A 13,721-nucleotide genomic window follows, 5' to 3' on the forward strand; every position below is an offset into this window, starting at 1 on the left:
TGCAACCCGCAGCATTCGCAACCCGCATTGGTGCGCTGCACATGCGCGGGTTGCAATTCAGCGCTTCTGCGCATAGTGCGATTTAGCATTTCTGCGCATGCGCAACCCCGAAACCTGGAAGTAACCCGTTCTGGTACTTCCGGGTTTCGGCGGGTCCGTAACCCGAAAAAACACAACCTGAAGCGTCTGTAACCCGAGATATGACTGTAATCCTGTGAAATAGCAGGAGATAAAAGCAAAGTCAGCAAGATATATAAGGGGGGGAGGGGAGAAAGATACTAAGGGAAGAAAAATATACTTGCTAGTCTGTAAGAAATTCTCAAGACCAGAAGCTGACCAAAGTCTATCAAATCTTTCATGCATTTGATTGTGCTTATTACCTTGTATTGTACAAATTTTGCTTTGTTTTTGTTAAGCAATATAGACAGGACCTAGTTAAATGACAAGATACTTACCATCTGAGAGTCGGGAGGGAAGTAACAACCCTCTTCTTCCTAATTCCGCCAGAGCCAAACATCCACCATGCCAAGCATTATCAGTTTCCTGGAAACTATAATTTTAGAAAACATAAGGATTGCATTCAAACTAATTTTTCTGAATTTAATAAGATGATATATTATTGTCTGAAAGCTGACTGTACACAGTAATTGCATGCTTTCAAAAGCATGACAATAGCAAGTAAATATTTCAGGCATCAAACAGTAACAGTAATATATTAATTTTTCCCCTAACTCCAAAACAATTTCTCCCAAACTGTTTCTTTTGACCCCCGTTTTAAAAATGTGCAAACCAAGCCTAAGCACTTTTATACTGAGAAATAATCCCCATTATGTTCAATGGGTAAAGGTAAAGGCAAAGGGACACCTGACCATTAGGTCCAGTCGCCGACGACTCTGGGGTTGCAGCACGCATCTTGCTTTACTGGCCTAGGGAGCCAGCGTACAACTTCCGGGTCATGAGGCCAGAATGACTAAGCCACTTCTGGTGAAACCAGAACAACGCATGGAAACGTCGTTTACCTTTCCGCCAGAGCGGTACCTATTTAACTACTTGCACTTCGTGCTTTTGAACTGCTAGGTTGGCAGGAGCAGGGACTGAGCAACAGGAGCTCACCCCATCATGGGGATTTGAACTGCCGACCTTCTGATCGGCAAGCCCTAGGCTCTGTGGTTTAACCCACAGCGCAACCCGTTCAATGGGACTTTCTACTAAAATTAATATTCTAGGGATATCAAACTTATTTATTTAATATGATATTTTATTTATTACGCAATTTTTAAACATCAGAAACCAGTGTAAAGGATATTCTTATTTCCATTCTTCATGCCAATGTTTTTTTTAAAAAGCTAGTGTTTTCAATGAGAGTTTCCACTCCCTAACTCATATGCATCTGCTCTAATTGTTGTATCCATATCCTCCTTACTACACCAGAGCTAGATGTAGTTCACTGCAGTTTGCATGCTATATGGAAAACATTCTACACAATGTAAAGTGGTACCTGAAGCAATCTAAGACAGATCCAACTACATCATCAGCCAGCTCTTTTGGTAGCCTTCCAGTCAGTCTCCCGATCCTGCAAAAAAGCAGTAATTCATGAAGGCTTAGATTCAACAATGCACAAATTGTTATTGGTCACATGCTACAATGAAGCTGGTATCATCCTGTGCATTCTTTTAGACCTTCCAGAGTTCTAGGAACAGAACTTGTGGCCCCTCTATTCTTACAGGTTCTTGTTTACACAGCTTTTTGGGTGGTCCTAATAAAGATTTTGCCCAACTGTGGAGTTCTTTCCTTGCAGACCAGCATGATTACTTTTTCTTTTTTATGTACCCTATTTAGCCATTCAAGGAGGAAAGTGCAACCAAAGGAAGATGATTTTCTACTACCTAAAGAGGAATTTTGCATTTTGGCACCTGTCCTCCAACCACGAGGTAAAACTTATTTGGCTTCAATTTGCTCTTACCTAGCACACCGCCCAAAATTAATATCTGGCTTTAATAATATAAATACTGTTATGTGTCACTTTACATCTGCTGTCTGATTTATCAGGAACCTGTGTGTTTTGCTTAAGGCATGAGACACATCTGATTTTCAAAGATGGGGATCAGCCATTGCTTCTTCATCTCATCCTAGGTGTAGCCCGATACCTGCAAGCACCTAGTAGAATCTAAACTGATCTGTAGCCTCCATTTTCAGACTGAGTCTGAAGTGCAGAACTCACTTCAACACTCAGTCTTTGGATTTTCTGCTTCTGTTTTCCTTGTCCACCGCCCCCCATACCTGCTTTGTGTAACATCCAGGCCAGAAATCCAGGGCTAATCAGTGGCCCTTCAGATGCTGAAAACGACAACTCCCAGCCTCCCTAGCCACTGCATGCTACAGGTCTCAAGAGACATTTGCCCTGACATAAAAAGTAAAGATGATGCTTCCTTACTCTGAACTGGAGCTCATTTTCCTTTAAAGTATTTAAGAATGCTTTAAAGAAAACAGTACCGCCTCTAGAATCAGGCCCAATATGGCTGCTTGAGGACAAACCTCCCAAAAAGTCCAGTAATTAATTAGTACAAAGGGAAGATCTGGGGACTTGGAAGCCTAGAAAACAGGAGGTAGGTGGAAGTAAGAACTGGCACTGAATTCTAGGTACTGAATTTGAATAACCAACCAACCATGTGGCTTTAGTTAATGGATATTTATTTATATGGATATTATATGGATGTTATATTTATATTAATTACTGTAACACCTATTTGATTTGAGGATACCTACCCTTTTGCTGCAGACCATCTGACAATGGTGTCCTTGTCTTTCAGTCCAATCAGCAATTGCTCTGGAAAAACATATGTTTTTGAAATACAAATCACAATAGGAAGCTAAAAGCATCTAGGATATTATCTATAGGTCTATATTTTGGCACAGGCCTTTTCTAGATCAGGCTCCTTATCCTGGAGAAAATAAGTGGCCTTCATTCACCACTTCACTAGTTCTAGCCCATCAAGAGATATCCTCAAACCCATCTCAGTGAAAGGTATTTGTGGTGCCTTCCTCCTGAGGGTGGCATTGGAAGGAAATAAAAGCTTTTATTTATCTTTGCTTTAGAGAATACAATGGACAGTGAGCAGACACCTTTTTACTCAAAAAAGTGAGGGGAAAATATATCTTTTTAAGAATGATAGAGCATTCAAAACATTGTAAGAAGGCAGGAAAGGATGCACAACCCAGCACAAAGCAATGCTATCAGCAACCACCGACAGGAAAGGGAGGGAGAGAAAAGCAAAAGTCAAGAAAGTCAAGAGAGAAAAGCAAAAGTCAAGAGCATCTACAAGAATTATAGCACTATTACCCCTTAAATGTTAAAAGAGACCTTGGCTTAAATCATTTATTCTTGCTTTGCAGGTTAACCATAAGGAGGAAGGAGATCCTTAGAAGCAAACAAAGAAACCACAGCTGTATTTAGTGAAGCCATCCCATCTGAAGAGATAAGCCTGCACAAAGTGATTTCCTCTCCCTCTTCTCTCCCCGTGTGCCCCCCACACCTTACCCAAATCTGTTCTGCAGGTTTTCCCCAGATTAGATGGGGGGGGGGGTTGCAGGGAGAAAAAAGAAAGGCCTGCTATATAGCCAGAAGTCCTTACACTAATGGGATACAACCCCATGTTCACACTGGCTATGGTATCAGACCTTACACTGCTTCCTATTTTCATCTAACACACCTATAACATTTTCAACCTCTCCTGGGATGTCATATTCCTCTTCTTCCTCCTCCTCCTTGACAGCCGTTGCATTTATTGCTTCCTGTACAGCAGGACTACTTGCAGAAAACTGCAAATTTGCAGCTAAAGATCGGAAACCCCGTTGATACCTAGAAAGAGAAACTTGGAATAGTTATTATATTCCAAAAAGGTCAAAGAGTTTTCTCATACATTATATGTATCGCCTTCAAAAACATCAATGTAGTGTACTTCAAAAATGTAAGATTTTAACTTTCAAATGCATTTCTCTTCTGTAGGGAATAGCACCTAGCAGCCACAACTTAAGAAGGCTTCTTCAATGTTCCTCAGGGAAGTTGCCTGGGGTCAGTTGCTGCTTGCTTACTGTTGCATCACTTATTAAAATAATAAATCACTTTTAATAACAAAAACACTCATCTGTTTATTTCCAAAGGAATACGGCACATTAATTCAAGCAATGACTGCTCATATGCCTAATGGCATAAATATCAGGGGATTCGTACAAGCAATATGTAAACCATAACTTTAAAAAAAAAAAAATCCCTTTTGTGTCCTCATGAGATGAATACTCATTTTGTTTATTAAGACTGTGAGAATCTTTCAGACTCCAAAATATATACTTTAGGCATACTCAACATCTAGGGTGTGCCCCATGGAATTTTTGATATTCGCCCCTTCAAATGGGAGTTTCAAAAAGGTTTCACACGTGGCAACAGATGGGTGATCGTTTGAATGTTACTACCTCTAGGCATAGAGAACCAGTGCACTTCTTTAGATCCAGCCATAGAAAATAAAGCTCTTCAACTCAAGTGTTTGAAGAAAACCTTATGTTTAAATTTTGAAAAATTAAAAGCAACAGCAAATTACAGCAACACAAAATGCATTTAAGACACCAAACTAGGATCTGGGTTTTGCAGTAAAAAGATCACAATCTGCAACAATAAACACTTTTCTTAAGGTAACGAACGCTTAAAGGTAAAATGTTCAGCTCAACTAAGGATAAAAAGTGGATTGTATCATCAATAGTGATACCAGGACAAGGTACAACATGCTTTGTTGGACTGGTAGGGCTGTAGCTGGGCTGCCAAGCAAATGCTTTGCCTGCACAAAGTCTCAAATTCAATCCCCAGTATGTCCTCGCAGGGCTAGTAAACATTCCCACCTGAAACACTGGAAAACTGTTGCTAGTCAGTTTGGACAAAAGGAAATAAGACAGCCTAGACTTCATTTGAAGCTGTTTCCTATGTCTGTTTCCAGCTAACACAACAGAAAAAGCTAAAAATCGTAACACATTAATGAAAAGAGATATAAAAGGGGAGGGAGCCCCCCCCCCAAGTAATAAGCAAAATGAAGAAAGCAATAATTGGCTGAGAATATAAATTTTCATGAGATTGTGACTTTTTAAATGTAAGCAAAGTGTGAATAAAACTGGAAAGTCTGTAAACTGGTTGGATTACACTGCACACATCTAATTCTTAACTTTATTTTGTTTTGCTTTTGAAGGTGGGGGGCAGGAACACCATATCACCTTAGATTTTAGTGGACCTGAATTTATTCATGGAAAGGTCATTTAAATCCAGAACAAAATATGCAAAATACTGAACTGATAATGTAATACAAAAATACAAATATAACGTAATACAGGGAAGCAGTCGCTTCTATCTCTGGAATACCCATGTATATTTAAAATGTAACTTCTGATCACCAAATGAACATGGGGTGATCTATTACTCATCCACCCCTAACAATGAAAGATAGTTTTATAGTTCACCTTAGTCCAATAAAAGGAAGAGGCAAGTAAAAACATGAGTCTGAAAAGAACAAACCTCCACTTTGCCACCTTTGGCTTAAGAAATGTCAGGCCAAGTCGCTGAACAAGTTTCACTCCCAGCTTGCGAAGGAGTGTTTGGTTACTTTCAGAGAGCTTGCAGTTATCAAGGCAGTCAAGCACTGTAGAAGCTGCAATGAACAAACGTGAATAAATGTGACATACTTTTATTTTTTCATATTACTTTAATCCATGATAGACACAAGGTTCTGGGAAGTTCTAACTCCAAGTCTAGCAAGACTTTTATCTATATTCCTTTAGAAAGCGTTTGTTATGGTATTTACAGCTTTCGGTATACTAGTCACAACTCAGTGAGCATGCATGTGTGGTATAAACTCTATTGGCCCCAATTAGGATCAGGCTGAAAGATTAATAAAATTCAAAGCATATTTTGAAGGAAAACATTTAGCTATAAACTTTAGGCAACCTGTGGTTTCAGAGGAGCAAATCCATACATTTTGTAGAAGGCTTAACTAACCTTTCCCTCCCCTACCCACCCTTTTTCTAAATGAGTGATTAATTCTGAAGGGAACTAACGTTGAGAAGTATTTGAGTTGTTCTCATTAAACAATATCTTCCTTTTTTTTTAATCCTTAAACATACTGGGTGATCTCCAACATCTTGCCACTCATACAACGGCACCTGCCTTTCTTCTCCACTTTCTGCACACATACACATACCTAATCTGTTCCAGAAGACACAGCAACCTTCCAAAACAGATTTGTGGGTGCACAGGAATGCAGGGAAGACGAGAGGAAGGCCAAGTTGCATTTCACAAGTAGATGCCCATTCCACCGGTGGGCACTGGATTTCACCCATTGTTATAGCTTTCCCTCAAGATAATTATTTCCAGCTTAATGCTACTGTTTTAGTTTAAACCAGGCATAGGCAAACTCGGCCCTCCAGATGTTTTGGGACTACAACTCCCATCATCCCTAGCTAACAGGACCAGTGGTCAGGGATTATGGGAGTTGTAGTCCCAAAACATCTGGCAGGCCGAGTTTGCCTATGCCTGGTTTAAAACCTTACATATTTTATATTTTTGGTTTGTATGATACTGAATGTGGACCACCTTGAGAGGGCTTTTGAAGTAAACATAAATATATTTTTGCCTATCTCCAGTTAGACAGATTTAAAAAATATATTTTATTATTACCAGAGATACATACTGGGTGTGTTGTGGATTTTGTTACAACGTGAATAGAAAAAAAATTACTTTCTTTACTATCTCTCTAGAATCCTTCCTAAATATAAGAGAATGAAAATATACTTGAGGCGAAGATGATACTACTAATAGCCAAAGGAAGAGGGGGGAAAGGTTGGTTATATTTGTCACCTGAAGCAATGCTTAACTATGTTAAAGAATGTCCCTAAGGCTACCATATTAATAGAAGAACCAGAAAACCTGCATAGCTCTGTAATTCAGTTAGCATTCTTCCAGAATACATAGTAAATATGCCGATTTTAAAAGGTGCTGTGGATCTCGTTCAGATATGAAGTTGGCTGCATATCCTAGCTTGCTTTGAAGCTGTTAATTACAGCTTTCTAGTTCAGACAAAATGGAAAACTAAAATTGATGAAAGCTTTACTGGTTTGTTTGTCAGCTCATGCAAAAAGGGCTCATTTTTATGTCAGTTTATTGAGCTGTGATATGATCATCTGAGTTCAGCCACTATTTTCCTCTATTCATATAAATACATTGATGCTTACGGCTACAAGTGTCAATCTGTGTTATTGAGCAGTGATAAAATGTCACTGGCCAACAGAAGCATTCAGCAACTGTCATGCTCACTGTACATATGTTTATGTAGGAATCAATGTGAGAGATGGACTAATATGTACAGAAAAATAAAGCAATTTAGCTATTCTAAGTCATGCCCAAATCCACTATAAAAGTGAAAAAAGTTGGGAACATTTCCGCCAAAGGGTAGCACTTAAGTTCATTGACTTAGATTCGAAGAACGATCAGCAGAAGCCTACAGAAATTGACTTCCCTCCTTCCACACTCCTCCCAACAAAAGGCCCCCTAGAACAGCATAGGATGGGACATAGAAGAAATTGCCTCGTATTGGACAAAACTTGCCCGGACATGTTGCCTCTATCCAATTCTGGGAGATTTTTTTCTTCCCAACAGCACCCCACACTCCATCCCATGTTGTTCAACAGGGGCCCACAACCTCCACCAAAGCTTTTGGGGACCCAGGGGGTTAACCTTCTTTCCAGTTCACAGTTCTCAGAATCCAAGAAGATGCTTCAAAACTCTCGCTGTGAAACCAACAGGACTTAACAATGTTTTTGCTTTATTATGTATTTTGTGTTCTTATTTTGTATTTTTATGTTGCGAGCCGCCCTGCGATCTTTGGATAAATGAATAAAATAAACAAGTAACTTTGGCTGCCTTACGATCATTGTCATTCCCGTAACGGGAATTAAGCTATCTATAGTATTACGAAGTGTCTTACCATACGGCAAACAGTCTTCCCTTTTGCCGTGTTTAAAAAGTTGTGCCTGAAAAGTGAAAGAAAAAAATGTGTTACTAAAATGATGGAACAGGAAGAGACGATCCTAAAAGACAGGGTTTTTCGTTTGTTTTTTAAAGAATCAATTTTTCAGGCTTGATACAGAAGCTGTAAGTAGAATATAGTCTGGTTCGCACGGAACACCAAGCAAAACCATGTATTAGCACAAACGTGTGTTTCCAGAGATGACAATGTAGCCACTTCACTCCTCCCCTGGTCCTGCTCCTGTCACATTTCCAATGGCCAAACCATGGTTTGGCTTAGCATGTCTCCAAATTCAGGCTTTTGATCTGTTTTGCTTCAGATAAATCCCTGTTCCTATGGGACCTTGTTGCATTTTCAAAACATATCCTAAATTTGGGGAAATGCAAGATGTAAAGTAATCCTATAACCTAAGCAGCTTAGTTTGCTACAGATAAGAACTTCTATGCTGAAAGCCTTCTATCTTCTCCGTTCTTGCCTTAGCAATTTCCGGACGGGTAATCATTCAGCCTAGCCAAAAGGAAACTGTCTAAACTGGTTTAGTCTCATATTTACCCACTCTCTACTTTGGCAGAGAGCTCTACCACCCTGCTAGTTCTGTAGGACTTAAAAGCCCTCATGGCTTTGCAAACCTCTGTGATGCATCTTCACCACATAAGAAAGGGATGGAGGGAGCAATACAAAAATATGCTCATTTGGAGTCCAACATACAGGCAACAAATGCTGACAGCTCTAGGATGCCAAAATGGGAATCACCATAAAAGAAGAAAAAACTAGACATGACCAAAATGTTCAAGATAGCAAAGAAAATATGAGAAGCAGAATCTTAACATTTTGATGGCTCTCGCTTGGGTTTTATTCTCTACTGCTCAGGGGCCAGATGCAACCTGAGTCTACAATATATTGTTATACATTGTTATGATTTAAGCAATTTCGCAATCTTCACCTGTTTTAGTCAGTAAACCTGTCATCAAATGTAAGCCTCAAGACTGTGAAGCTATGACACACACTAGCCAATGTCCACCCAAACTGCACATTTCTGGCTACTCCCAGTGCTCTTGCACAACATGAATTAACCGAGAAACAAAATAATAATCATGGCTGCTATCTGGGATTTTGGACTGGTAGCAGGTTTAGTTTGTTTAACCAAATGCATTGAGGATACAGTCATTTGCAATGCAATCTAAACTAGCCTTAGAATGTATATCAAAAGAAAGAAAGAACTTTTCTCCTTCCCTAAGTTATTATATGTAAATATGTACATGGAACAGGAGACACTTATATGTATGGATATCCTGAAATTTTATACTACTGCAAGTGAACACATTTTTTTCTCTAGCAGTAGCATCCACCATCGAATCATACAAGTCACCATGGGTATGGCTCAATAGGACACAAAAACAAGCTCTATTGGAGCTGAGGAGAAAGCATTTCACAAGGGAAACTGTGCAAGTCAGTGCTGCAGTCTGAATGATAGTGTTGTATTTAATTATGAAAGTGTGGGCTGGATCGTGCCAGAAGTTTCTTAAACTAAAAGAGCAATGACTAAAGCAACCCAAAGAATATCCCTATGAGTTATTCATTTTTACCCATTCATTTAAACATTCAGAGACTCCAGACTGGGTACTTTATTTCAGCCTATGTTTTGTCACTCCAGTAGGAAGGAAGCCTTCCAGATAAATATGGCCAGGAGTTAAAATTAAAGGAACATAGCCCAACCCTAGAAGTATTTCCTCCTATGGAACAACTATTTACAGACTTAAGTAATTTCAACTACAGTGCATATGCAACAAAAACTCCCCGCGGCTATGCACCTGCTTTGTTTTAGGTTTTAATGAACAGCATTTCATGATCTTAAAAGTAGCATTAATGAACACTACATTGCAACGTACAGAGAACACCTTGAGGATTAGGATCAGTTTAAGGCTTTTAAATAAAAAGGATGCTAGTAGCAGAGGACTTTCAACAGACTTTGACACTTCCCTGCTAACAATGTTAAAAATGCCAGCTATATTTGTGCCAGAAAGAAGAGTGTCCCCCCCCCCCCTAAAATCAGGAGCTTTGATTTAAGTAATATTACTTAAATCTTTCGGAGCGCTAACTCAAGATCTTGACGGAGCTTTTAGAGAGATGTTCACACCATAAACATTGTTGAGCAATCACCAGACTATATAGGGATTTTCACCTGTGACAGAAATCCATGAAAAGAGGTTAAGCCAATAGGCTTGACTGCATAAAAGATGTTATCATAGACATAGCTGGATCTTTCCAGTTCAGAATACCTTTTGGTTTGTGAATGTACATAAACATAAGGCCTTGGCTGGCTCCAAGTCATTGTCAGGACTCTTCTTAAGTCTGGGATAGCTCACCCAGTAGACCATGAGACTCTCAAATAAAAAGGATGCCATGGCTTCGAGCCCCACATTGGGTGACATATTCCAGCATTGATTCTAATCACCTAAAAGGAGTTGGAATTAGTTCCACATCCCATCAGTTAAGATGGCAATATGTACACGGGACTCAAGGCCTGAACTAAAGTCCCTTAGGACCTCCCAATGTGTCCTTTCATTCTCAACACAAAGTGAACCAACTATAGGGCTATGAATCACATGCTGAAATATCCACTTAACATGAGCCCAGTGTAGAATAGTTTATCAGAATAGAGATATAATCTTTTCGCATTGCAGGCTTACTTTCTCATTGAGATCATCAGTTAAGGCTAAACAATGTGTCCCCCTAACATCTGATCTGCACTTGGAACAGACACGGGAGGGGATCTTTTCTGTGGCCAGGCCTAGGTTCCCTGCTAAGGCAGCCTACTTTGCTCTCTGCAATGGTATTTTGCAGCAGCGTAAAAATAATAATAATCCTTTTTAGAAGGCATTTCATTTGATTTTAATTTCTTCCCAAATGTTTTAGGACTCGCTTGCCTTTTTAGAGCCGTGGCTTCTCCGGAGGAAACATTTACTGGCTAGGTGACTCACTCTCTCCCCTACCTCCACATCTGTAACATGGGAGTAGTACTTCTAAAATTCATAGAGTTGTTATAAAGAAAAACCCAATAAAGTTCCTAAAGCACATACATAAAATAGTTGGTTATCTTTGACAATAACTACAGATAAGGAGTTCTATACTTATTTACAACACAGATGTGTTTTAGAGTTTGGGTGAATAATGACAACACAGTGGTACCTCGGGTTACAAATGCTTCAGGTTACAGATGCTTCAGGTTACAGACTCTGCTAACCCAGAAATAGTACTTCGGGTTAAGAACTTTGCTTCAGGATGAGAACAGAAATCACACGGCAGCTGTGTGGCAGCAGCGAGAGACCCCATTAGCTAAAGTGGTACCTCAGGTTAAGAACAGTTTCCGGTTAAGAACGGAGCTCCAGAACGAATTAAGTTCTTAACCCAAGGTACCACTATAAAGCAGAGATGGGCAAAATAGTCAGGGTGGAAAACCATCGCACGGGGATATACCTAGATTATTTGCTTGTACGATCCTATCCAGGTGCATTCAAACTACATTCCACCAAGTTCAACAAGACTTGGAACTCATTTTATAGCACAGATGAGAGAGAGGTGGTGCTTTCATATTGACTCTCTCCTGAAGCAACAAAAGGTGTGCAAAGGTCTCAGCTGAAGAAACCTATTTCTAATTAGGAAGCCAATAATATGTTTGCTTTGTCTTGTCTTCAGGAACTTTAAAAGGCCACAGCACATTACAGTATGTTAAAAGCAGGGGAAGGTGTCTATTATATGCCTTGGGCATTCCAAAGTTACACCACGTTCCTTCCATATTAATGGGGGCGCATAACATGTGCCAAACTAACCACCCTGCTGAGAGGAATGCAGCTCTCTCTCTTTTAAATAATTACACCACCTACAAATTAAAGAAAACCATTGGCGTATCCTAGCGACAGAAGTGTCAGATCTGGTTTTGTCGCTTTTTAAATAACATGGTGCAAGGTACAAACAAGAACTAGTTTCTTAGTAATCAGGGTAAAACCTGACACACCTCCTAATTGTCTGCATAACCCACTTTGGTTTTGCCTTTGTAAGATGTAAGAATCAGCATTACCTCTGGGAAATCTTCCCCAAGCTATACAAATCATCACTATTTAAGACTGGCATGACTGCTTGGCAGCAGGTACATCTTGCTGCCAAACAGATGGGAATTTGCAGTTACCCTCTGGCTCCAGTAAACTATGAGCAATGGGCTGTGCCCAACCTTAAGGGAAGATTGAAGAGAGCACAGTCAATTGCTCTTCAGCACCCCTCACAGGTCAGACAAGCAATTCACTGTCTCTAGTCCCATTTGCCCACCACACATTACTAAAAGTGCAGGAGAGTATAACAGTTGAGGAATGATTTCAAGAGGAAATCACCTGGGTCAAGGAGGAGCCTATACCCAAATTAGGACAGGTTTCATATAAGCCACAGGAAGCATGCACCTGCCAATGCACTTGGGCTGACTACTATTGAATCCGGAGGCTCTCAGCTTTGGTTTTCTTATATGAAGGGAACTTCCCATTCCCTCCTTCACTCTGTAGCCCCCTGCACCACCTGAAAAATTTGTCCAAAGGACTGGGGGACCCCCATGAAGAGCATGGGATGGGCCATGATGTTGCTAGGAAAGGGGGAAAGTGACTAAACTTAGGCAAGTACTTTGTACAAGCAGAACCCCACTGCTAGAAGCAACCTTCATCCAGTTCTAACCAGTTTCCCACTCCCTCACTTCCCTCTTTGAGGGAACACAGGGGAGAGGAAGGGACTACAAGGCCCCTTCTGTGAACTTTCTTCTGTTCACAGGATCAAGAACATTGTTCTATAATTAATAGTTGCTTGACGCAATTTAGGGGAGGAACCATAGAACAGCTGTATAGCACAAAATGCCCCAGACTTCATCCTCAGATTCTCCAAGTATGGCTGGAGGTGAAAACCTTGCTGAAACCCTGCAGAGATATTGCCAGTCAGAGTAGATCATACAGAGATGGTTAGATCAATGGTACAACATGGAATAAAACAACTTTCTTTGTACCCAATTTAAATGAGCATACAAATCAGGGACTTAGCAATTCACATAAATTTTTGAATGAACTTAATTTAAGCCCAAACTGAAAAGCTGTAAATAGGATTAAAACAAACTGGAATTGAACCTCCAAAAGGGTCTGGTGGTGAGTGAGGGTGGGGGCAGGATAATACACTTCCTGTCACTTTCTTCCAAGAAGAAAGGGAAGGGACAAAGAAGGGAAGCAGCTAAGAACCCACCCTCCATCCATCTAAGAGGCATGTCAGCTAAAGGCAGGCAGCAAACCTCCACATCAATGTGTCTAAAAATCTAGGTTAAAGGCTCTTCACAATTAGAGACATCAAACATAGGTATATGGGCAACCCTCATAGCTACACTTCTGTTTTTTGTGCCCCTGGGACTAAAGAACTGCATAACAGGGCTATCTCTAACCTGGGGCACAGTCTACCACAGCACAGCAGTATTTACCAAACAATGCTTAAGAGCAGGGACAATTCTCAGAGAAATGCCCTTTTCTTAAGACACAAATACTGTAAAAATAGTTCTTAAGGTACTTCTTTTCACTAACTTGCTGCCTAGGATACTTTATTTTAAAGTCGTTACTCACATTTGTGTATTGTATCTCTTATGAA

General features: G+C 40.1%; 1 protein-coding gene across 4 annotated transcripts in view; it reads right to left on the bottom strand.

Annotated features, from left to right (window-relative positions):
• The window catches only part of TBCD (tubulin folding cofactor D), a 131,139-nt gene that overhangs the window by 92,081 nt on the left and 25,337 nt on the right, over positions 1 to 13,721 (bottom strand). For all 4 annotated transcript variants that reach the window (XM_083597675.1, XM_083597674.1, XM_083597672.1 and 1 more), the window contains exons 9-14: positions 8,019 to 8,064; positions 5,555 to 5,687; positions 3,711 to 3,859; positions 2,767 to 2,827; positions 1,499 to 1,573; positions 456 to 550 (exon numbers count right to left, since the gene is read on the bottom strand). In XM_083597675.1, the coding sequence (XP_083453801.1) occupies positions 456 to 550; positions 1,499 to 1,573; positions 2,767 to 2,827; positions 3,711 to 3,859; positions 5,555 to 5,687; positions 8,019 to 8,064 (559 nt within the window). The remainder of the gene's footprint in view (positions 1 to 455; positions 551 to 1,498; positions 1,574 to 2,766; positions 2,828 to 3,710; positions 3,860 to 5,554; positions 5,688 to 8,018; positions 8,065 to 13,721) is intronic.

The sequence above is a fragment of the Podarcis filfolensis genome (genome assembly GCF_964270895.1).
Source record: "Podarcis filfolensis genome assembly, chromosome: 2".
Lineage (NCBI taxonomy): Eukaryota > Metazoa > Chordata > Lepidosauria > Squamata > Lacertidae > Podarcis > Podarcis filfolensis.